Here is a 26,435-nt window from a genome sequence, read left to right as displayed (position 1 = left end):
TTTCACAAGAGTGATGCTCACAACAAAATAACACTGCTCTTCAGAATCCTCCACACTAATTTGTGCTGTCAAACTGTGTATGCTGGGTTTGCAGCAGTCAAAAAAGAGAAGGGTTTTCTCTTTTCATTTCAGATCCCAGAAGACACCCAACATATTCAGAAAAAATTAACATGACCTGCCAAGAGTTAAAATTGAATCATGACTTTCTGCTTCTCTCAACTGTTAGAGACATATCTGCTCAGAGCTCCCCTACTCAAGCCCCTAAACCACCCATAGCTATAGCCAAGAACCAAAGTCACCAAGAAACTGGAGAAAGAAAAATGAAATTACACTACATGTTACTCCACCAATGGTTATTTCGTTGCATCTTGCAAACCTACTTTCATGTATTTGATATATTTTAACTAGAGAACATTTTATTTTTAGGGGGCTACCAAAAGGAACAGATATTCCAGACATCTGCTCAGCAGGCAAATTCACACAAACCTCTGGATATAGCCAGGCAGAGCAGTAAAACAGACCTACATTCAAAACAGTTTCCTGCAGAATAGGGAAATCTAGTGCTTTTGCCATAATTGGCTATGATCTCCATGGGAATTAGGTGTCTATAGAAAATTCAGGTTTTCCAGTTGCTTTTTTCCCCCCTCTCTTTCCTGCTATTCCTCCCTCCTGCTACAAACCCAATTTTACAGGCACAGTTAAAGAGTCAGTGCTGGTCCCCTTCAGCCTGCTTTCCAAACATGCAAGGCAATCTTCCCGAGGAAGATGACAGAGAGAGGGTGGAGGAGAACAGAGATAGCAAAAATGTAATTTTGCTATGCTTACTATCTCCCTAAAAAATTCTGTCTGATGTTTAAACTGCTTCAAGGCAGACAGCCTTGAGCTGAAAGCTGACTTTTACTGGTCACAACATTTATGAAATCAAATACTAGGTTTCCTAGAACTGCTTAGGCTTTATTGACAGAAGTAATTTTAGAAAAAAAGGAACTACCCTGAAACATTTTGAAAGTAAAGGATGGATTAAGAACAGGAGGCATGGGAAAGAAGAAACAATTCAAAACAATACCAGCCAGTGTTAGGAAACCATGGGGCAAAAACTATCTCCTTTTCTTAATCTCTTTACCCTCCACCCAAGCATATTTGTGTTCCTGAGCTTTTAATTTCTTTACCATCTGTCCAAGTTAGTTTGCACCACAGCAAAATGCCATGCTAAGTGACAGGACACATTCAGGGAACTCTCTCATTCTGTGAAATCTCTAAGTGCCTGCTCAGTTCTAAAAATAACCCACATCACTCATCTTGCATTTTGAAAGTTCAAAAGGATGGGAAAAAAATCCTCTTTCTGTGCCTACATCTGCAACTGAGCATTGCATGATCAGAGGAAAGCATCTCCCTTCAGTCTCAGCACATCTACCTGTAACACCAATGATAATAAAAATATGTTGGGAGCAACTGAGAAAAAACACTACCTGAGAGCTGGGTACTAGAAAATCTGAAGTCATTTCAGTTTAACTGGTGCTTTTAAATTGGCATATCCTGGGCTGCTAGCTGGCTACAAGCACTGCTGAATACTACGTCCCTTGTTTAATGCTTTGCCATTTGGCAGCCTTCAGCAGAGCCGACATTTTTTGGTTTCACATTCCAAAGAAATTCTCAACTATTTAATCCCCATGCTTTGTTTAAAATTCTCTTAAACTAAAGTATCAGATGAAAACTAATCTTATGCTTAAATAAATACTGAAGAAAGCTACAAAAACATTTAAAAAGAAAGCCCAGCTATGAGAGAGACTGCAATATGCTCCTTGCAAAAATGGCCTGTTTTCTCATTTCTTAAGGGCCAGTAATGCCCATCATCCTACTGTTTTTAATTACAAGTTTTCCTCTCTTGTATAACATTTCAATGTCTTCAAATGCAAATTATTTGCTTGCAGATGTGTTAATATAATAATATCCTGAAGTTCTTTGCTGATCTCCACAGTAAATCTCTCAGATTGTCAGACTTCAAGACTGTCTAACCTAGATGGCAGCCAGAGGTCTAGCCACAATTAAAGGTATAGAAATACAACTTTAAAAAAATACAATAGCAATTTTTTTAAAATCACAAAATACCTGAAAAAGTAAAGCCCAATATTTTTATTCTGAATGGTGCTTAACTGTGCAAGACAATTCAGTTTCAAGTGTTTGGTCTGAGATACCTTTAAAGAGAGACACTGGGTAAATTTCTGTCACATGTCACCTGACAAGCAGTTTTTCAAGGATTTAAGTGTCAGTGGTGGCACATGAAGGACTCCAGATAAGTATTTTGACCAGTGAACTCAAAGAACAGGGAACTAAGCTCCTCGAAAATCTGAGGCAAGATCAAGCTTAAACCATATTAAGATAAAACTGTACGATTTCAGGATAAAGCAAATATAGAGAATCACAGCTTGCTGGCTTGCTGTCTCCTCTACAGTTACTGCATCTCCAAGGGCATCAGCCTCCAGGCTGGAACTCTCAGCCCTGCCACACTGATGAGGAAGCTGGGTTCCCTTTACAGAAGGAGAGGCAGCTCACTATGACACAGGAACATAAACACAAGGTGTGGCCCCAGACCCATAGTTTTATGCACAATGAAGATTGTACAGAGCCTAAAGCTTCCCACTGTCAATGCCCAGTACATGCAGAAATGAAAGAACTCTTAGAAAACTTGCAAATAGGCACCAAACCTAAATTGTGCCAGAATAAACTGTTCAAACTTTACAATGGACAAAATGGTTCCTACCTCCCGTTCCAGATACGATTTAAGGGATTCTGTCTCATTTAACAGAGTAACGCTGCATTTCCCTCTAAAAAAAGAGAAACATGTTTCATGAAAAAAAAAATCTTAAATACTCATGTGATTCACAAGATGGTATTACTAAAGTTTTACACAGAAGTTGATCTTAACACTGAAGTGTACTTGAAAAATAAGTGTTGTGTGATGTTTTAATAAAATGGAAGAAAACAGTCATTACCTGATGTGCGTGGCTGGCAGAGACTCCAGCTGTCGTGAGAGAAACAACTCACGATGTCGCAGCTGATGCTTCTGTTTCTCTGGTAAATCAACCATTTCTGGATTTTCCATCTCTTCTTCCATTTCTCCTAGTCATAAAGAGACAAAATTGATCAACAACAAGATTGACTTTAAGCCAGTCAGAATGACCTGCTCCAAAACCTTTGCTAAATTACAAACTTTAATCAGATTCAATGTAACATTTCAGCCAACTGAACAGTTAAATAATCGGTACAGACCCTTGAAGTTATGCCTGTGAAGAATTTTATTTATCCACCACCACCATCAAATCACCTCAGGCACACACAGGTCACACCAAGCTGAAAGTCACACAAATCTGCTACCAACAGAGAAGTTCTGGAGAGAAAGAGAGAGAGAGAGAGGGAGGGAGAGCTGCTTTTGGAGACCAGCAGTGCATCAGATTCATTTGAAAGAAGCTGACACATGATGAGTGAGGCAAAGTGAAGTCTTTCCTCTTTTTCCAGGTACCAGTTATCATAAGCCCTATTCCTCTTTCAGGACATCACACTGTCCCATGCCAGTTTTTAACAGGTTCTGCAGGAAATGCCCACTGGAAAGGGCAGTTTATTTACTTAGTGTAATTTTGTACTCTCCTCACCCCAACCACAGCCACAAGATGAACTGGAATGTAACCAAGTGCCTGAGGCCACTCCTGCTACCCTCATTACCCAACCCACACCACACACACCCAACTGCAGCAGCCAAGATTCCCCACCTCTGCCTTGGAGCTATCCAATCTCCATCCAACCAGATCCCAAACATACACCAAAGTAAATACATAAATCCCACCCACACTGACATGCAACTGATCCGAAACATCTACAAGCATCTTTCTTTTAGAAATAAATTGTATGTTTTGTGTTTGTTGGGAAGTATCCTGCCACTTACGCCAGCTAAATCTGTAAAAGGCAAAATACTCAAAGGAAATAACTCCAAAGATCCTCCATGACAAATGACTGAGAAAAAAGAGATCACACTTTTCCCTTCTCTGAGAAATTAATGCCGTTACTTGTGTTTTGCAAAACCACAGGCAAAGTTTCCCAGACTGTAGTAGAATGAGCTGTAAAGCCTCATGCATGAATTGTAAAATTCTTAATTTTACAGCAGCATTACTTTCAAACAGCAGACTTATGCCTCCAGCTTAATTCAACAGTTGTTGCCAAAAAACATTTCTAGTGAGAAACACATACAGGCACAGTTATGATTTATATACCCTTAAGATTAGTTAACTAAAATCCCCATAGTTATCCCAAAAATAAAGCAGAAAAAAAATCTCCATTTTATAAAACACTAAAATTCCATCTAGTTTTAAATAGGCCACCATTACACCAAAGGCAATTACAAAAAATTATGTACCCTTCAGGTTGCCCACAATTTATCACCATTTTACTGCCCTGAAAAAAAGACCTGCAGCTTATTTGCCCATCAGGTACTCAGCTCCAGCAAGGAAGGAAAAAAAAAGCAGCATAATTAAACCAGACTTCAACATACAATAGCTGCTACACCACATGAGCTGGTAACCATACAGCAGCATGCACTTAGGTTTTAGTATTTTCCTGGGAACTAGAACACCAAATTTACATTTGTTGCACACTCTCAAGGGTCTGCAATTTATTTACTAAAGTGGGTTCTGTTTTAGTTGAAAATTAATATTGTGACTGCTATCCTACACTGTAAATATACCAGCAGCAATACACGAACAATCCAGCAAGTTCTAAACTCATTTGCCTGAAAACTGAAGTATGCACAAAGGAAAAGGGAATTGATGCCTGCACTTACAGCCGCTTTTAGAAATTACTGTAGTGCACTGTGTAATGCAGGAAAAATACTACAAGGAGCAACCTAAAATAGTTTGTATCTTCAGTATATTTGATAGCCTACAGCTTTTAGAAATTACATTTTTCTAAAAAGTATGTCAACCCCTTTGTGCCAATGAAATCTACAGACAAAATGAAAGCACAACCAAACTAATCCCAGGGACTGCACTCCTTCAGGTAGGCTCACCTTCCAAGTAGTATTTTATTTATGTGTCTTGCTTTTGTAGTAAAATACAGAAGGTGGAGAGCACACGTGTTCTTATGGCAGCTCTGCTATGAACAGCCTCTCAAAACAAAAAAGCACAACACATTTCTTCTAAAAACCAGACATTTCTATTGGTTTTAAAAAGATAGAAACATGTATTTATAAAATATCCAAGAAATCTTTTCAGAAAGACTTGCCTGCACTTTTTACAGTACTGTGGAATAAGTGGTATGGGAATACAGGAGGTGCAGTACATTGGGTCTTCAGTGCTCTCATAAAGCCTTACTTCAAAATTAATCTTTCTGCTTGATAGATGTGCCTGTGCAGATTTGAAACTAAACATTTAACCTTAATACAAACAGTAATATATCAGCTATGCAGCAGTAGCCAGTGGAATGCTGCAAGAAGTGTATTAGATTAAGTATTTGATATTTAATGGCAGAATCATTAATAGCACATTAACAAAGCTTGAAGATTACTTATATTGGGAACAAGAGATAGGCAGATTAGGCACAAACAGCAAGATTTGTGTGAAAGATAACATGTATGGGGAAAATAATTAGAAAGAGTAAACTTTGAGTTGGCAGGAGAAACCCAAGAGGCAGTAATTGTAATTTAAAATGACTAGGTGTGTGAGATGTGAAATTAAACATCAATATTTGCTAGATACAAGAAAGAATAGCAATTTGCTATAGATCAGATCGGGCTCTCCAGAGCATCAAAAGCAGAAAGCAGCAGCCCTTCCTCTGCATTATGGGTGTCATACAAGTAGTTACATGACAGATTTCAGAAATGCACAAAGGTAAACAAGACACGGAAATCAGGTATAGAGAGCAGCCAAGGTTTACCAGCTTGAGAAACAGTTTGCAGTAACAGAAGAATTAGTTAGTATGGTTATAGCTAACAAAATAATGTAAGGAAAAAAGAAAAAGTGAGGTCAGATCATTGGGAAACACAGTAAAACCAGTGCTACTGACCTGCACAACAGCTCCTTCAGCAGCAAAGGAAGCTGCAACTCTGGCTGCTTTAACAGCTTAACTAAGGACCTTGGAGGAACATTCTAGAAATGTTGCATTTGAATAAATTAAAGAAAAATACAACACCAGGTTCCTTCCAGGTTGAGTTTCAAGTGGTTTTTATTAAGTGGTAGCCTTATTCCCGTTTTCTCTACCAAAAACCAGACATTGACTCATAACTGTAGAAAACACGGAGAATGTTTTAACAGGCAGGAATCCTTACACCTTGACACTTAAGAAGGAGTTTGCCACATTATCAGTGTGGATCCCCTGCCACAAAGTTCTGGTGGTCATCTCTTGCAGCCATGGCCACAGTTTCAGGTAGTAAACAGACACTATTTTGGACACCTATATCTTCCCTCTCTGCACCACTCCCAAAGGGAAAAAACACAGTTCCCTCCTCTCAGCCACAACTGAGCCAAGGTGTCATTAGTAGATATATGAATTGGACTCCTCTTAAATCTGCATGTGTGGGGCTAGGAGAAAAATAGAGAACGAGAATAAAATTGAAGAAATAAAAAGAGTTAATTCATTAAGCTATTGTCAAACTTCATTTAGATTGGTATTATTTAAAATGTAAAAAGAATTCTCAACAAATTTCCTACCTGTTTAGGCACAGAGGTATCATGCAAACATTTATTTTCAGAAGCTTTGGCACTTACAAAACCAAGCTGTCATGTGTGCCAGAGAGCACCTGCTGGAAACCAACCATAAATCTGCCAATCCAGACAGCACTATGTCAGTTCTCCAACCACTACCCACTGGTAGACATGCAGTCATGGCTGCAAATATTTAAATAATTATAAAAAAATGTGTTAAAACATTATATAAAGAAAATATATAGTGACAACACCCAGCAATAGAATGAGGAGTGAAGTATCTTTCACATTCTTCTTCCATCGAGTCCTGTCTGCAATCTTGTTTTCTAAGTCTCTCAGCAAGAACTTAAAATGGTGTCTTACTAGAAAAGCAAGTTCATTTCAGAAACAGTTGGAGAAATTCCCTAGAATTATCTGTGATGTGATTAAAGAGGCTTATGAATAAAAAGCACTAGCAATGCATGGAAGACATCATAAGGCTGAAAGGTTTATAGGACGGCCTAGACAAGCTTTACATCATATGATAAAAATAAGATGATCACAGATTAAATCCAAGAATCAGGTTACATACATCAGGTACCAATTTATAGTCCCCAACTACAGAATAAGGCACTTCCAACACATTTTCTGTATACAGACTTATGAGAACAGACAATATTTCAGACTTGTCTGTTTCAGGTATCTGATGGATCATCCAAGCTAAAGTGGATTTTTATTTATTTTTTTAAAAACTTCAAAACATTAATTTCACAATTACATCTTTTTCCTTCCTTTACAGGAAGAGTAAAAAAATAACAAAATATCCATACAATTTTTCCATTCATGCCCTGGCTGTATCTCCCCATTGCTTAGCTCTCTCACTGCACTGATCTCAACAGTAGGTCTAAAATAAAGGCATCTTAAACAGAAGACTGTGTGAATCCAGAAATGTCTGCAGTCAGAAAGCTCCATTAATCAGCTGAACAAAGGCAGTTAAAAGATCAGCGATGCAGACACGTACATCTACTGCAAATGCATCAAAATGAGGCAACAGGAGACTTTATGGAAATGAACTCAAAGTCAGTGACAGTATGCAATATCTGTACTACAGTCTTAACATCTACAAAATTTAATTTCATTATATCATGCAGGATGTTGATTTTTTTTTCAGAGTGAAGAACTAATGGCTGTCCAAAAAGCTTAATTTTGCTCTCTTCTCCCTTCATATGAAGAACAGAAACCACAGAGCAGCACATCTATCTAAATAAATAGAAGTCATTCAGTAGCAATTTTATTCTGCACCAGAAAATAGATACTGGAGAAAATACTAGTTACTAATGAAATTTACTCTAAGAGGCAGACTCAGTTGTCTCTGGTTGCTCTATTAATAGGATTTTGCTATAGAAGAATTTTCCCATCTTTCAAACAACACATATGAACAATGAATTATTTGTTTGTATTAAAAAACCAAACACTTAGATTTCTTATCACAAAGAGAAATCAGCATTTGCAGGTTCAAAGAGCATTTATGTAGGCTCAAATTATTTTTCGTTTTCAGTCTCGGATATGCGTTTCTGTGAATCCTTCCCACCTGCTTCCTTTACTAAACCTAGTGAAGTGAGACACAGATGAAGGAATCAATAGCCACGTTGTTTATGGTGAAACTCCTATTGAGCTTCAGGATCTTCAGATAAAATGAACACTGCTGCATTGAAGAGATTTCAAAAAGGCTTTGCCTGCCATCACAGTTCTATGACACAGCAAACTCTCCTGCAACACCACAACCTCCTTCCATGGTATGGCTGCAATGGAAGGATTATTTGGACACACTACAACAGAAAATACTCAAATTTATCAGTAAGGGACCCATTTTGCTGCATCTTTTCCCCAATGGCATTAAAGCAGTGAGAACACAGCAAGCCATTATACTTGTTGCTAAAACTGAGTATCTGATTTAATCAATCCCCAGATCACTCTATTGATACACACATCAAGAAGCACACTAAAAGATAGTGATGCTTGCCAGCTAAATCACAGTTCTGACATGCCCATATCTGATTGCTTCTCTCTCATTTATAGATGTGCCCTGAATTGCAAGGATTCATAAGGCTGTCCATATTTTTTGCTAAGTTTTAAGCAATCTGAACAGCTACACCTCACATAGTCTGTTGTTTACAAAAGAAAAAGTTTAGTTACTCCACTTGCTTCCCAACAAAAGGGCTTTAAGTACTCAAAATAGTGATAGGAGAGTCTCTGCTTTCAAAGTGTATTTATTGAGCATGTTCAGACAAAAGCTGTGTCACTGCAAGAAATATTATTAATATTGAAATTTAAAAGAAATCCTGTTAGTCAAGTTTCAAGCTGGTCATGTTTCAAGTTGCTTTCCCATAATCAGTCTACTTGATTCACTCAAATAATGTTTGAGGGTTTTTTTAATATACAAACCAAACCAAATAATTCATGAGAAGTTATATTAACAGAGAAAATACTTTCTCTCACCCTAAAAATTAAAAAATTAATTTCTGTGGAGCAAATAAGACATCTTTACTCAGCCCTAACTGAAAACTTCTGTCTTGTCCCCACCAAAATTCAGCCATACACAAATAAGGTATTAAAAGGTTTAAGGAAAGGGAAAACAAAACAAAACCCCCTACATTTAAGATACTGATACTTGAAGTATCAAAGTTGTCCCCAAGTCTGACAATTTTGTGCAGATACAATGTCGTTTGAACACAAAGCAACTTACTTGCATGTTTGTCTGCCAGCACAATGAGTGTGCTTGAGATGTCTCTCCTCCTGTAGAAACACACCACCTTTGCTTCCACATTTCCATTGGCAGTCTGAAACAGGGAACAGAAGAAAAAACTGACCCCTGTCCAAGAGCAGAACTGCACACTCTGAACTAGGAACTTGATAAATTACCAGGAATTTTGCACAAGAGCTACACAGCATCTGCTTTTAGCACTTCCAGCTGCACACATGATCTCACACAAACTCCAGCATGATCCATTCCAGGATCATGGCATGTTTGGCAGTTTGGCCCTGCCCTCCTAATGGTTTTCCCAAGGAATAGCCACTTTTAAGTTACAGATGTTTCAAGTGGAGAAAAACACACATGCCATTGCAACCTATAAACAAGCTACTTTGCTACTTTTGAGGTGATGCCTATATTAAATAGCACTCAAATTGATCTCTAAAAACCTAATAAAAAAAACCTGTGAAAAATAACAGAATTCAGATCTAGGGTGTTCCCCAAATGTTGCAGGGCAGTAGAAAGGCAAGAAAGAACACAGCAATTAATTACTTTTGCAAAAGACATTACATGAGATTCTCTGACAGCACTGGTGAGCTAAATAATGACCAACACACAAAAAAATCATTTCAGAAGGAGAACCAAAGAAGCTGCACCAGACAAACTCTATTTCAGTGATAACATACAAAAAGAGTCACAATTTTTGAAAGATTTACTTAAACTTCTTAAAATGAGATAGGTGATCAAATGTAAGATGGCACCTGTCAAACAGTGCAAGTGGCTTTTTACAAACTCTAGGGGAAATAAACCTACTGGTTGGAAACAGCCTCAGCCAATTTACTATCTCTAAAATAAATCAAATAATGCAAAAGTAGCCCAAGAGCTGTATCCTACTATTGAAGACTTTGAAAACCATAATGAAGGCACAGTTCCCAAAAGCAGACGATACAAATTTTCTGGGAGGGAGGCTCCAAAAAAGGGTAGTGAGCCAGCAAGGCGTCCACAAGGAAACAAAATAAAAACTAATGTACATGCTCATTTCTAAGATGTGAATGAAGGGAAAGTTTCAACTTTGATAATACCAGTTTTCCTAACATAAATTTAAAAAAAAAAGCACTAGACACCACATACATATACAGGTATTTCCCTTACAGACCAAAAGTTTTTGGTAGTGTCTCAGAACTTCTACCCTCTTCTGGTAAATAATTGAGAACTTTTAAATTTTGAGAAACTAAAATACAAAGGCAGGAACCATCTTGTTCAAACACAGATAGCTTCTATGTAAATTTATCTGATTTATTTAATTGCCAAAATTTCATCTACACTCAGAAAATAAAAGAGCTAGGATTCATTTCAACGTGAAAGGCCCATTTTTAAAGTGCAGGTTAGAGAAATCACAGCTCAAACAAGAGTTGCACCAAGATGGGGAATTCAGGTTGAAAGTTTATCTTTTTTTAAAGGTGAGGAGAAGAATGAAAATGAAGAGTAAGAGGTGAAAACAATTTCCAAGAAAGCAATCAACAAACCTGCATCCTGGAATGGAATACAGACAGTGATAGCTCATGGATAGGGAACCACTTAGGAACACTTTAAGAATTCACTCATGTTTCTTTAAGGCAAAAGAGACTTAAAGGTATTTCTGCAAAAGACCTTCATGGGGCTACTAAAGGTGCCCCAGCATTCAGATTTTTATTGGCCATGAAATTGATACATTTTCTCTTCCAAGTAAATGTTTGAGAACTACATGCTTTCCGATGACTGGTGGCTGAAGAATACCTGATACCAGTCAGTTAATGTATACCCAAATCCAAACCAGCAATGTGACATTCCTTCTGTATGAACATGTGGTATGTTTAGGATACAACCAGTGGCTTCAGAACCCTCTTCCCTCCTCAGCTGGGTCGAACTTCATTGCTGAGAATTTCAGCTGCCTTCCACACAGAAGCCATCATGCTTCCCTGTACCATCCACTGAAAGGAAATTTGGCAGATCAAGTTCACTGGCCCAAAAGAACAACCAGCAAAGACAAAGTCTGAGCCAGCAGATCACTGCTGCAAACCTTTCTCCTGAGCAAGAGACTCCCTTAAGAAAAACCAAATTAAAGCTCTCCATCCTCTAGGCAAATTCTTGTATTTTCTTCATATCCTGTGATCCTGGCATGGAAGTGAAGAACTGCAGAAACCTCCTTCCCTATAGGTGGGCATAATCACCTTGAGAATTACATGCCATTGATACTCAGTCCTTTCATACCAAAGGAGAACAAAAGGTCTTAAAGCATTCCAGAAAATTATCAGAGAACAAATGTGTTTTTAAGCTTCTAATTACCAGAGAACTGCTAAAGAATTGTTTTGATTTTAATCAAATCAAGCAGATCATAAATTCAATTAACTTCAAAGACTTGATGGAAAAAATGTTTACCTTATTGAGCTCTTCTATTCTTCGTATCAAATAGGGGTTACTTGAAGAATTTTCGAAGTAGACATAATCTGACAAAAAGAAAAAAAGACTCTTTAAAATATGAACTGCTAAAAATCGAATCAAAACCTTTATCAGCCTGGAAAGCAAAGCACATGATTTTCCTTCTCTCTCTGATCAGATTACTTCCACTTAGACCACACCTTTGTCTTTACTTGCTTCCTGTTCTTATCAAAATCCAGCCACTTCTCACCAGCAGTATGTGATCTCTCTCTTCCCCTCCAGTTTACAAGAATGGCTCATTTACTTAGAATACAAATAGTTTCTCTCTCTCATCTTTTTCTCTACTTTTTGATCGCTTACACTTATGTAATCCATAGCGCTGTCCAGACTTATCAGTAATACTTGTATTTTGAAGCAGGATAAACATCTGAAGTTATAGGAAAAAAACAAGTTCTTACCAAAGGCAGTGCCTTCAAAAAAAAAAAAAAAATCAAAAAAACAAGATAATCACAGAAACATGCATATAATTTATTTGGTATTAGGGAACTCCAAGCTTCAGCACTCCGTAAGAAAACAGATGCTCATGAGTTCAGAATGGACTGGCCTTTCTTTCCCAGTACTCCAGAAGCCAAACCCCAAGTCTGAACCGAGATAAAGAGGGAGCTGAATCCACTTCTCCGCTGACAAGGTGCTGACCTTGCACACAGATCTGACAACAATTCCTTCCAGGACTATCTAAGACGATTTCCCTCCAGACTTCCCAGCTCATTTGTGTTTGGAGGAAAACACCCGTAGCCCCCGGGCACACCTCAGGTGATCTTTCTGCAATGCCTACATTAGCATGGTGCTCCAGGATGAGCGGGTGCTCAGGATCTCGGTAAACAGGGACAGCTGCTGAGGGTTACACCCTCAATCTCCCTGAAATCCTTGTTAAAAGGGCTGTGGGAAGCACAGATAGTGTTCCCTCCTCCCCAGCCCAAAGGAAGGAAGACATCCCCCAAAGGTGTCTGCTCCTGGAAAAACTGCAGCAGGAGGGTTATCTCAGGGCTGACCAGAGACACACCAGGGCATTTACCCGGCAGCCCTTCCACCTGCCCCCTGTAACACCACTCGAGCTGCAGACACGTCTTTTTTCAGATTGCTGCTTACAGCCCATTATCCATAGGTCTCCCTGGATTTACAGACCCACCTACCTGCTGCATGGGACAGAAGAGCACAGTGCAGCACTGACCACTGTGCAAATGACCCCAAGGAAGCTGCTCTTGCACCACCTGCAAAAAACCCAAGTGCCCACTTGCCCCTTTAGTGGGGCTGGCTGCCTTAGGAGAGATTCACTAACCAGGAATCCGAGTGGTTACAATCCCAAAACTGACAATTCTTAACAAACCTATTTTCCAAGCTCTTGTCTTGTCAAAAAGTGTGTTGTTGTCAAGACACCTTGATAGTGAAGTCCCAACCTGGTCTTGGTTGGAGTGACAAGTGAAGAGTTTCAATGGTAATGCTCAGCACGAGTCTTGGGTTACCCAGCCAAAGAGTGTAACCAGGGCTAAAAGCACTGAAATAGCACACTCAATTTTTGATGTTTTTGTGCTCCAGGATTCTCAGACTGATCATGAGCCATCTTCATACACACCAAAAAGCACCTGAGTGACTCCAAAACTTTACTCCTAACTGCAAGAGTCAGTTCCTCTTAAATATCACATCCCTGCAGCCTTTAAACTGGTGGAAGATCTCAAGTGAGGAATAGTTTGTGGGTTCATACCCACAAAGAAATGGTTAAAACACCCAAGTAACGAGACCCCAAATTTCCATTCCCAAACACTGGCTCTGTGCAGCCATCAAACAGGGAACAAAAGGCTCAACATTGTTATGACCAACTCTACCAGAAGTCACAAAACCAAATAGATATATGGCAGCTTCAGCAATAACAACTGCTGACTGAAATAACAATGGTGGGCATTAAGCAATTTACTGATCAGCAGAGCAAAGAGAAATTATTTTTCCCATGACAGAACCACCCACAACCTGCAAGGGCACTGCAGCAGAGAATGCTGAAGCTTCAAGGTGCTCTCTGAGCTCACTGACCACTTCTCACTGGAAGGCTCCAACAAGTGAAGAAAGAATGAGTTCTTTCCCTCCAACCCTCCAATAATTCCTAAGACAACCAGCTCCAGGTACTTTGACTGAGGCAGATGCAAAAAATATTACTTTTGTAAGCACTGTGCCTGAAAATTATAAATTAAAACTAAAAATGTCAATTTATGTCTTGAAAATATAACCTTGTCTTTAACCCCATGGGTTTCAGTGGCTGTTACAAATGCTCATAGTTCACATCATTTTTAATCAGCTTTTTTGTGTACATGTACATGCATACATTCTTAGAGACACATTTTATACCTCAAGCGAACATTAACTTGATTTTTCACATAACTACAGTTCATTGATTGTAAAATCTAGCATGGATTTAAAGAAAGCTTATCACAGATGGTTTACCAAAGAACAGCTGACAGTGGTATCCAACAGTACTGAATAATAAACCCCCCCCACCACTGTCTTGGTCAGCAGCAGGAGCATCCCCAGACCCACACTACAAACCAAACTCACAGGAACCACCACGTGCTGCACACTGCTGGTACAAAGGCAGAAGAATCAAACCAGTCCCCCGGGATGCTCCAAGAGCTGACACATGACAGTGCAGAGGTGCATTCCTAGGCCAGTGCTGGATGACTTCACCATGTCAAATCCACAGCCCAGCACATCTCATCCATGTTTTAGACTAATTCCTCAACTATGCTAAGCATTTCATCAGTAGCTATGCAACTAATGGAGACCTATTTCCCATTGCTCAAATTACCTGGAAAAGGGCTTCTTCCTCTCTGCAAGTAATGCAGAGCACACTGCAAACCACATTACACAAAATAACACGTATCAGAGGAAAGTGTCTGCATTTTCATAGAGATTTTAAATACTAAAATTAAAATGCAATCCTGCACAGAAAATGGTCTGAATTCCTAGTCCACATGTACAACTTGGAAATTTTAAGTTCAACAAACCACTCTCCAAACTGATGCTTGGGCTGATGAGAACACTTCTGAAACTCCACAAGCAGCCAAGCCAAGCCAAGAAGACTACAAGACCTGCACAGGAGGTTCAAAGGAGGCACACCACTGGGCCCTACACTCCAAAACACTGCCTTTTTCCTTGAGCAGTTCTTCCACTTCACCTCCAACTTCCTCCCATGCCATGGAAGTGCACCCTTTCTCATACTGCCTACCCAATTAATATTCCAGTTTGCTTTCAGGGCAGTGCCTACAATTGCAGATGCCTGTGCATACACACACACAATAAACAGAAACCTTCCATGGACTCCCAACAATCCAGCTGTCCATAGGAGACATCCTGTATGTGCACAGCTGCCAGGGTCCTTACCCTGGGCTGAAAGAGGGGATGGGGAAGGAGACAAAATTAGCAAATCTCTAAACAACAGGAAGATACACATCTCAACTCCTACTAAGAACAGGATGAAACAAAAAATAAGGTCTAGGGACAGAAAGGTAGAGCCTGATAGCAAACAAAACAAGTCAGGCCCTTCAACACAAGTGACTATTTATCCTTGATGATTTATTTGCTTTCCTACTTACAAAATTGAAGACGAGGACTAGTGTAAAACTGCTCTGCATCCCACAAGCATGACATGCCCCCTAACCACCACAAAAAGCACATGAAGGCTGTCCCTCACCATCCAGCCACATGAAGAGAGTTTCAACCCCATACTTTCACAACATCTGTTGGCTTCAGCTCACCATCCCCAAATAATCAGCCGTGCCTCCATACCACGACCTTAATTAATGGCATCACTCATGCATGTTACAGTTATCTGTGATCAAGCTACAGCAATGACTGAGGAGTGTGAAATACCAAACGGCAGTAAGGACCATCACACAGATCATCACCTTCTGACAAACTAAAAATGTAGCTCTTCACCTGCCTGTGCTGTTATAGAGCAGAAGTACCCACATACAGAAATCTATCCAAAAAAAAGTCTTTATATCCAAAGACACTTTTTCTGAATCTGCACAACACAACTTGCCAGAAAGCAATGCTGTATTACACAGGTAATGACTTAACTGCTAGAACACACAGACACAAGTACAGCAGTTAAAACTAGAATGACATCCTACAGGGTACAGAAGATGAAAATTTTCCATAAAGGCAGTAAAATAACAGTTCTTAATTCACAATTAACGTAACAGAATTTCTTTTTGCTCTCATATGCTTTTAAGATATTATTGCAAAACAGCTTCCCCCTCTATCTTCTTCATGTCAGCTGTTGCTTATGTCTACATCAGTCCATGGAAAAGAAAATCAGGAGGGGGTACAGCAAAATAACACACACTGTCTAGAGGTCATATATTTATAAGATTAGACATGTCTGAGCTATCTAATAACCTTATAGGCTTTTAGGCGATCAAGTTGCAAAAATGCCCAAAAGTATTTTTATCCTTCCCAACACACACTTGCCTTTCAAGATACAAGCGCTTTCTGAGGACTGACTTTCTGAGGGCTGAGTATTCCCTACCTCACCCCCCAGAAGTCTTACACAGTGAGTACTGCACCAGCCTAGAGATGTACCCAAGACATGAGGGAGGCTGGAGCCTCCCACTTCCCACACTCACTGCCACTGCTGGGTACAATGTGCAATTCCAGACATCCAGAGATAAAGAAGTAACTCCACAGTAGTAACTATTTCCCCTCCCCAACCCACAAAGCTGCTGCCCTGAATTAGAGATGAACATTAAGAGAGTGTATAAACTTATGATGACTTGCTGATTTTATGACTTTTTACAGGAAATATCTGCCTTCTCATACTCTGGGCTCTCCAACTCAACTTTGGGCCAGTTTCCTTCAGTAAGTTCCAGTTTTCAAGTTATTCACCAGCTTTATCCCTAAACAGCCAATCGTTTTACATTCTGGATAACACAATCCCTCTTGGTGTGAGAGAGGAGGCTGGAGAGGTAACCCTACAAGTCCTGCAATCTCACCTGGCAGAGCCCAAGTCGACTACCTTCTGGCTCTTCACAAAGCAGCAACACTCCCAGCAGCAGTCACCCAATGAAATTTTTAGTTACAGACAAGACAGATTTTCAATAGAGAAAGCCTTACCAGCACAGTATTTTCATTACCACAAAGGCAAAACTGAAACAGTTTTTTCTATTGCTAAAGGAATTATGGGGTCTAATACATGTGGCAATACACACAAAGCAGGTATTTGCAAATTAATGTATTTCATGGATCAGCAAAGGTATTAAAGATATACTGTCAGCACGGTCTCAATTTGTATTTACAGGACAGCAGTATGTGGCTACTGCATGCACTGGATACATCAAGCTGAGGATGAGGCAGCACACGTTATAGGAAACACCACCACTACCACCTATCTCCTTGAAAGAGATGTGTAAACACCTATAACCAGCTAGTGAGGACATGGCAAAAGTAAAAACATCTCCCCTCCACACAGTTAAAAGCAAACCATCACTAAATTTAGCAAGGATAAGTTGAAGTACTCAGTTAAATCAAGCCAGCTTTGCACTGTTCCTTGAGCAAGGATTATCTACACATTCACATGGTAAACAAGATGTTCATGTTATATTTTCTTTCAAATGTGCAGAATGAGCCAAAGATACTTGGCTGTTTTGAGATGTAACCTATGGATCACGTTTTCTGACAGGTCTCCAAAAATGCAGATTCAGTATTACCCAAAACATAAGTCAAAGGAGAAGTAATTCATGGCAAGATCCATGTAAAATGACTACACATTATGCACAGGCCTATAAAAAAGTTGATACAGTTGCTTACCCATGCTTGGTCTTATATCAAGAGTTATTGCAACAACAAAAACAAAACCCCAAACAACAACCAAAAAAAAACCCACCAAAACATGAAACACTGAAGGACCTGTAATTAACAAACACTAAAGTACAAGCCATACAGAAATCTACCCCAGGTAAAATATCACCCGTCTTTTTGAAGTAAAAAGAAAAATAAATCAAAGTTAATGACATGCAACTTGCTTGGACAAACTGTTGATTGCTTGATCCATTTTAAACTCTGAAACATTATGATATTTGGAATTTGCCAGATGTCTTCTGTTCTTTGTTTTCTATCATGTTAAGGGAGGAGGCAAGAAAAAATTCTGTCCAGCCATCTTGTATCATTTTTTGCCTGATTCTTAGTGAAACAAGGTTTATGCAACTCCATTATCCAAGCATTCGTTCTTCCCTATTAACTCCTGAACCCTGTGTTCAGACATTGCACAGATGGACAGAAGTCTCAAAGATAATTAAGTTCTCATCATTGCTTCTTATATAAAAGACAAAAACTACAAGGAAAGTGAGAAAGGTAAGACAGAGATAAGAAATGGTTCCTGTTTCAGAAACATTTAATAGACTAGGTTTTAAAGCAAATCACTGGAGATTCCACAGTGTTTGGAGGAATTATTAGAAATCCTTACTTTCTGATGGACTTCTCAACTCCCCTATTGTCAGTGCTGCTCAAGGCAGGTCCTGGGCTCAATTAACTTCTAACCTGAGTCCCAATGGCCAGGTGTGCTCCCAAATGTTTCCCCTCTCTGCCAAGAAGAAGGCAGGTATTCTACCTCACAGCAATCACCTAGGGACTGAAGATCTCACTCTGCATGAGGCCCAAAGCTTATATAGACGGTACCTTTCCCAGTAAAAGTGTAAAATTCCCAAGCAGGGGGAACAGAAGAAAGGGAAGAACACCTCATGGAAGAAAATCCACAACTTCTAGATTGTCAATACCCTTATTTCTGTTCCTCAGAACACTGTTGGCTGTTTTCACTTGCAGACATCTATGGAAAAAAACCAAAGGACAGGAGTGTGCTGGTGCTTTTGACAAAGAGATTATAGGTGTCATCTGTACTTTAAGGGTCACTCATAGGTAAGAACAGTGCCATACTGGAGTAACTGCTATTACAGATGCCACCCCGAAGGAGACAAGAAGTCTATACAAAAAGACTAGAAAAGAAACTGTGCAAGAATCCTAAAAATAAAATTAAGCTTCCAAAGCACTACCCTGAGGACAAAGAAGCAATTTTACTGTTAGAAATCAATTATATGGCAGTTCAAGAAAACCAGTCTCAATTAATCCACTCCCAATATTCCAGCTATAACTAAGGCACATTTGCATGTGGCACTGACACTTCAGGTTCACTGAGTCAACTCCCTCCAGCTTCCTGCAGGACAAGCCTATGCTAAACATTCCTGGAGAACTGCTTCATTTATTCTGTGCTTTACAGGATATCAAAGCATGATTTGAAGGCCTCTGGACACAAAGCCTCTTCTGCACTGCCTCTTCTGCCACTTCAGTTCCCAAGAATGCAGCCATACAAACATTTTCTGCACTAGCAAAGTTGTGAGCCTATGTAATTTCAGCTGCATCCAGTGCCTTTCTTTGTGCATCAATACCATGGAAATAGTGCAGGCTTAAAAAAAGAAAAACCCTTCCCCAAAGGCATGTTGTAAGGGAAGACCAGGATGGTCTAATATACAGAAAAGTCACTTGAGCAGATACAGAAACTAGTGAGAGAGTTACTTAAATCATGGAGGAGTATTTGGAGGGGTTAGGGTGAATGGAAGAGGAGTATGCTCAAGCTACACCCTAACAACAATCACCATCTGTAGCAGCCAAGAAAACAGCCTGTTCCGTTGTAATTCTCATTGCTAAGGACAGATAAGAAAAGCATTATTTTCCAAAAGATATTTAGGCAGCAAAGATGACTAGAAACTAGCATCGTGTTCCCTACAAGAATCTCAAGAGTTGCAAAACAAGAACCCCTGTGGTACTCAAGACACCAAGTTTGGCATCACCCTCAAGAGGAAAGAAAAAAACAAACTAAAAAAAGTTGTGTTTCTTGTTGAGGTTTGCTTGCTTCTTTAAGGGCAGCATTGAACCTCAGTTTGTCAGTGTGAATTGACTGCTTAGGCCATGATATGACAATATATTAAGTCCAAAGGTAGGGGTTTCAGTGCCAGATCAGAAACATCACAGCTTCACAATGCAAATCATGGACAAAGTATAAACTCCTGCCAGCGTTTCTGCAGATGTTTCTACAAACAAGAGTGCCAGTGAAGCTGATTCATCCCCCGCCCTCTCATACCACCCCCTCAAGTTGTGACAGCCTCTCCTCAGATGGCAGGAGGCCTGAACATGGTGAACACAGTTAGGCACTCACTTGGGTCAAACACCTGTCTCCAACCAAACCAACCCCTGCCAGCTCCACCGCACAGGCAGGCCAAGCTGTGTTAAACCCAGCAGCGGAAGGAGAGGACAGCTACAATTGCTTCAATGGACACCCTACCAAAAGAAGTATCTTAAATCAAAACTATCGAAAGAAACATCCACAGAAACTGTCTCACTTGGCTGGTTCAAATTTGCTCAGATGTTGACAACTTAACTCTGTAAGGACAAGCCCTGTGCTAAATCAGGAATCATCTGCTCACGCCACACTAACTTTATGCTTGGTCAAGTGTCATCTGTCCTCTTACATCTTGCATGAAAGCATAAAATCCCCAAATTATCCAGAGCACATTGTGTGCAATTTAACAGAAACATTACCATGGGCCACATCTGACACATGATCTGGCAATGCACAGAAACACAACCAGAACCAGCAAGTAACACACGTGTAAAGGACTGGAAAAGCCCAAGTCTTTCCTCCACTTGCTTTAAAAACTCACTTTAAAACCACCAACTAACTTCTTTGCTCTACTTCACTGATCAATGCTAAGTAAAAATTATCTCACAAACACCTCTCCTTTCTAAAGGTGGTCTGGCCAAAGAGCTGGAAGAGAAGAACATGTGAATGGTTTCTTTGGGGCTGGGCTACAGCCCAAAAGCTTGACCAGTACTTTGCAGGTCCTTCCAGACTTGGTTTTACAAGTAAAGAGGGGACAAGGAACCATTCCAGACCTTCAAAGGCACTCTGAAGCAGGGCCTCTTTGTGTACTGGATTTATGGTGGTGAGCTCCAAAGACCTAGAACCACAGTATCTTACAAGAACACCTCTCCCAACAGTTCCAGTTACCCAAACGTGGAAAACTAAGGCAAAGCAGCTGCAGGGCTTGGTCACTTACCAGCCTGGGGATTAAAAAAAAAAATAATGTGCTTGGAAAGCAGCAAGATAGAGTGTAAAAAGCACCTTACTTGGTGCAGAACTAACACTGATTTCATAGGTTACTGTTTTTATTTTGATTTATAAACCACTCCTGAGCAGTTTGGGATCACTTGAAAGCAAATTATGAACTGTTGGAGGCTCGCTTCTGGTAGTTCTGGGCATCTGCTTGTAAAAAGTAACAGCAAGCACATCATTCTCTTCTCATCCTACTGGGGAGACTACACACCCTATTTCTTTAAAGAAGTCAGGATGCTTAAACATCAAAAGTTGCTTGAAAAACAACTAGATGCAAGTGAAAGGAACATTTTGACATTCTCCAAAATCTTACTAGTTCAACAAAACAAGTTTTAGGAGTCCTTTTTCCACAATTTTTATTGAGTGTCTTTTACTCATCACCACTGAAAGGCAAAACACCAAGGAGCACCTCAGCCACTCCCCAGAGCTCCAGCAGTGCCCCCAGCCCAGCCCCCCCAGAATGCTGCCCTGGCACAGCCTCCCACCCACCAGCCCAGGAACAGCCCCAACTCACCAACACAGCAGAAACAAGCTTAGTCTTTTCATTCCATTGTGCCAGCTGCAAATTGCTTGCAGCTATTACAAATCCAGAGATGTCACAGCTCTAGCCCCCAAACACACCTAAGCTGGCTGACAACACTCTCCCTCATGCAGCATTTCCCAATAGAAGGCTGATGAATGCCGAAGCAGTCTGATACAGGGGAGAGGGGAAAGAGCAGGGAAGGAAAGGAAGACTGCAAAACATGCAAGATAAACTTTCATAATTAGAAACAGTGGACAAAAAAGATGAAGAAATGCACTGCCTAGCTGAAAGGTGCTAAGCTAGAAGCTGTCCTAAATTTATTAGGGCCAGTGACCGCCGAAGCCTATTAGTAATTTTCAATAATAAACTCTCATTTTTTATCTTTACAGGTTATTTAATACCTCTTCACTAAACCCATTCTCAGCTCAGGTTACCTGCAAAGCTAGAAAACAAAAACCCAGCAAACATGACCAACACAAGGATATTGCACAGTAAGCCCTCCTGTCACCCAAAACACACACACACTGACAGCAAAGCAAGAAGACAGGAGGTTTACAAGTGATCCTGCAGTTAAATTATCTGAATTTGCCTGAGATTCAGACTCCAGCAACATGTTCTATGCAAGCTTCCTCAATAGCTCTCAGTTCTTTACCAGGAAAGCTCAAACGATTATTATTGGCATGATTGTCATGTCAAGAGGACTGATGCACCATCCCTGTGCTCACAGCTCTCCAGCAGCACTATGGAAGCCAAGAGCTGTAGGCTGCCACAAGAGCCTGGGTGCCAAGTGGGAGTGTGGAATGGGATAGGGGCAGGTCAAACCACAGTCCCCAGCCACGCATTAATAGCACCCTGTGGTAGCAGAAGGATGATGTCATATTGCCATTCTTAAGAACTGTGGGGCCTACACTGAAATAAGATGTGTGACTGCAGCACAGGCAGACAGACATACCACCACCAACTATAAAGTAATAGTCAGTAAGTTCTAGAGCTTCAACCTCCAGCACATTGCAATAAAGCTGCTGTGAACCTTGGGTGCCCACGTCAGGCACTGTGGGTCCTCACTTCCCTCACTTCAAAGGCGTTAGATGCAGCAAGTACTTTCTATGCTCAACTGACTTGTGATCAGATCTCCTAATGCCATTTAAACATACCTTAAATGTACCACAGACTCAAAACCAGATAAATTTGTAACTAAGTATGCTGCATGATCTCAAACAAGAAGGTAACCCATAAAAGTCAAAAACACATAAAAGACACCATGTGAAAGCATAAATTGACATTTATCTCAGCAAAAGTGTTGTCTTCAGTAGTTTTGCCTCCATCCTTCCTATCTGTTCTTTCCCCATCCCCTTGTTCCCTGCCCTCCCACTGAGCCCATTCAGCTGTTCACACAGTCCCACAGTGAACCAGATTGGGTAGCTGATGCAAGATTAAAAATAATCCAGGAAAAAACAAAAAGTGAGGAGGAGGGAGGTGAAAAAAATTAAGTTCCTCAAATCAGTGCAAGATGAAAATGCAAAAAATCATTGTTTCACTGCATCAAGGGAATGCCATAGGGGCATAAACCTGCAGAGGGGCTCAGCCAACTGCTACCACTAAAGGAATACTTGTCACACCAGAATTAAGCTCTTGTGGAGAAGATGGAGACGGAATACCTGCTGGAAAGGCTCCTGATACCAAGATGACCTGTTCCCTTCCAGGCAGCTGACACAGCACTCTCCTGAAAGCAGAGCCTGGCACTAGTAAGAATGAACATATCTCTCCCACGTGCATTTTTTCATCAGAGGCCCCAAATTCCAGCTCAGAGGTCCCAAGCTTCTCCGATCTGGTGTTTATCCAACATTCCCATACGGTCTGTGATTGTGCAGGCTGTCAGTCCTCTCCGTGAAGAGGCAAACCAGCCCACCATGACTCCTTCCAAGTGAAAGTAGTCCACTTTCTTCGTGCTGCCATTTGTTTCATGGCTGTACAGCAGCTGTTAAGAAAATCTTCGATTCTGCTTCACCAGAGGCAGGCGATTCCAGGGTTTCCTACTGGCCAACAACTAAGATCCCCCATTTCAATTTGGAGTTTGATACCCTGGCATTCTGCCCCACACATTTCCAAAGTTTTACATCCCCCCTGAACTATGCTAGTTTGTGACAGTCCCATTTGTATTGGAAACCAATTCCCTTCCCATCAGAAAACTACCAGGAGAAACTTGGCAGGATTCAGCAGATCCAGCTGCTCTGTCCAAACAACTGGATGCCACCAGCCAACAGAGCCTGACAACCATTCAAGGGGCAGCTCCTAAGCCCCCAGCACGGTCAGTCTGCTTCTCAACACAAAGGGGAAGACTCCAGCCCCCACAGTGCAGGCTTCTCAGTTCCTCTACACAGGAACACACGAAGAGGACAACACACTTCGTGCCCACTTGTTGCCAACCCACCACTGGCTTCTGAAAACAACAATCCATGGTGTTTCATGCCCAGGCCTAAAGCAGTGACCATCCCTTCAGAGTGAACATAGACTTCCAGGAGCAGTATTGAGCTGTAGCAAGCAAGCTGCTTTTGGCAGCTGTTAGGTCTGGAGTTCATGCAGCACATCCGGTAGTCACAAGTGTAATAAGAGATTATCTGCTGAGTGTTTGTCTTCCAGTGGGAAGTGTATGAAATGACTGTGCACAAATCTCATCCCAGATTTAATCCTGCCCTGGAGTTCACACACAACTTCAGTGCACAAAACCATTAGTGGGAGATAGCAGCACCAGAGGTCAGAAACAATTCGATAACACACACTCCTGGGCTCAGGCTGAACAGAGCTCTCACACAGAAACAGCTGCACCCATCCATATGTTGATCTTGCTAATACATCAAGACTTCATCCATATGGACCATAACGGAGCACTGCAACCTTGGCTACCAGCCAGCTGCCTTGCCCACGGCCCAGAAAGGCTAGGGAGCAAATCCTGGGCAACATTTCCAAGTGCAGGAAGGACAAAAAGGTAACTGAGACCAGCCAAAATGGATATTCCAAAGGCAAATCACAGCTGACCAACATGACTCCCCCATGTGGGACAAAGAGACTGGCTCTGTGGCTGAGGGGAGAGCAGGGGGTGTTGGACACCTTGACTTCATGTCAAAGGCCCTGCTAAGCCACCCACAGCATTCTTCAAACAAAAATGCTTAAAAAACTGGACAACAAAGGTAGGGGGAAAACTGTAACATCAGGTTTAAAGGATCACAGTCAGCAGTTACAACCTCCACTGGGCTGCTGGTTACTAATGGCGTCCCATTCTAATGGCAGCCAGCCCTGCTCAGAAGCAGGGATAGGATGAGGGATAATGGGAAAAGGGACCCCAGCTGGAACAAGAGAAAAGCCATCTAGGCACAGGGAAACAAATATTTTCTATAAGCACGGTCAAACACTGGACAGGGCCCAAAGTAAGGGTGACATCAACCATTCTTAGAGCTTGGGATGGATACAGCCCTGAGCACTCTGATCTACCAGGGCATTTTCTAGCAGGAGGTCAATCTAGGGACCTCCAGACCACAGTACAGATTAAGGCAAACAAAATGCCTAGAGATGACACTCCCCATAAGACTTGGCCATACAATGCTGAGCAAAAATTTCCAGGAAACTATTCCCTTCACAAGTCACACTAAGGTGAATTTCCACAACTCATCTTGCCTATCATCCTACTCTCAGCATCTCCAAACCAACATAATGCTACAGGCACACTATCAGCCTGGGGCAACCCAAGACACAAAGCTAGGACAGCCAAGAGTCAGCTCGTACACCTCTGTGAAACCAGGTGCAACCAGAAAAAAGTACAAGCATGACAAAAGCAGCTGCGTTTTTCAAAAAGTAAGGGTAGGCCAGAAGAGCAGAAAGAACAGAAAGTAGTTGTTGATGGAGAGCAGCCAGACAGGATGGCTTGGCCACCTTCGCTATATTTTTTCTCTTGTTTACTTTACTTTGGTTTTGCAGAACTCCACAAGAAACAGGGCATTTTGAAAAAGAAGGAATTCCACAAAAACACCCTCCTATACAGCCTATAGTCCTGGGGAGAAGGAAGCTCCAAGAACAGCTTTTAAGAAGGAAAATGGCTGAGCACAAATTCACGCCAGACCACCCTCAGTTTATGTTCCATAAAACACAGTCCCAAATCCCGTTGCCTCTCCTTTCTCTTCACGTGAGCCAAAACAAAGGACAATCAGACAGGAGCACAACCCTGAACAGAAGACTAATGGGAAAGCACTCAACAGAACAGCAAGAGTGAAAGGGGAGGCCAAGATCTGCAGGACGTGCCTCCTACCAGCCCCCCGGTCCACCAGCAGCCTCTGCCCATCTTTGTGCTCCTTATCGCAGCAACTCCTCCTGGGTCCCCACCCCAGCAACCTCGCGTGACCCCCATCCGAGCAGCCTCTCCCCTCGGGCCCCGTCCCGGGCCTGCCCCACGGCGGCTCCGCTCCAGCCCCGCTCACGGATCCACCGTGCCCCAGCCCCGAGCCCCCACCTCGAGCCCCACACGCCTCGTGTCCCGCACCCTCGTGCTCCGCGCGGCCCCGCGCGGCCGCTGCCCCGCACCTCGGCCAGCCCGCGGCGCCCACCGCCCCGGGCCCCTCACGCCGCGTAACCCCGCGGCCGGCTCCCTTCGCCGGGCGGCGCCGGGCCCTGCCCCGCGCCCGCGGCCCCGCCGGCCCGCGCCCGCCCGGCCTGCCCCGCCGGGCCCGGGAGGCCGCGCGGGGCGGCGGCGCTCGTACCTCCGACCCGGTACATGTTGGCGGCCATGCCCGCGACCGGGCCGGGTGCGGGGCGCGGGCCGCTCCCGCCGCCTCCCGGTGCCGGATCCGCTGGAAAATGGAGGCTGGAGCGGGC

General features: G+C 41.8%; 1 protein-coding gene across 3 annotated transcripts in view; it reads right to left on the bottom strand.

Annotated features, from left to right (window-relative positions):
- MTA1 (metastasis associated 1) overlaps positions 1 to 26,435 on the bottom strand; it is a 73,835-nt gene extending 47,400 nt beyond the window's left edge. For all 3 annotated transcript variants that reach the window (XM_085586892.1, XM_085586893.1, XM_085586894.1), the window contains exons 1-5: positions 26,321 to 26,435; positions 11,839 to 11,906; positions 9,415 to 9,508; positions 2,994 to 3,120; positions 2,762 to 2,825 (exon numbers count right to left, since the gene is read on the bottom strand). In XM_085586892.1, coding sequence (XP_085443018.1) covers positions 2,762 to 2,825; positions 2,994 to 3,120; positions 9,415 to 9,508; positions 11,839 to 11,906; positions 26,321 to 26,348 — 381 coding nt within the window. In that variant the 5' untranslated portion in view covers positions 26,349 to 26,435. The remainder of the gene's footprint in view (positions 1 to 2,761; positions 2,826 to 2,993; positions 3,121 to 9,414; positions 9,509 to 11,838; positions 11,907 to 26,320) is intronic.

The sequence above is a fragment of the Lonchura striata genome, chromosome 8 (assembly GCF_050655825.1).
Source record: "Lonchura striata isolate lonStrDom1 chromosome 8, ASM5065582v1, whole genome shotgun sequence".
Classification (NCBI taxonomy): Eukaryota; Metazoa; Chordata; class Aves; order Passeriformes; family Estrildidae; genus Lonchura; species Lonchura striata.
The sequence above is the reverse complement of the archived record's forward strand: the minus strand, read 5'-3'. Positions and strand labels throughout refer to the sequence as shown.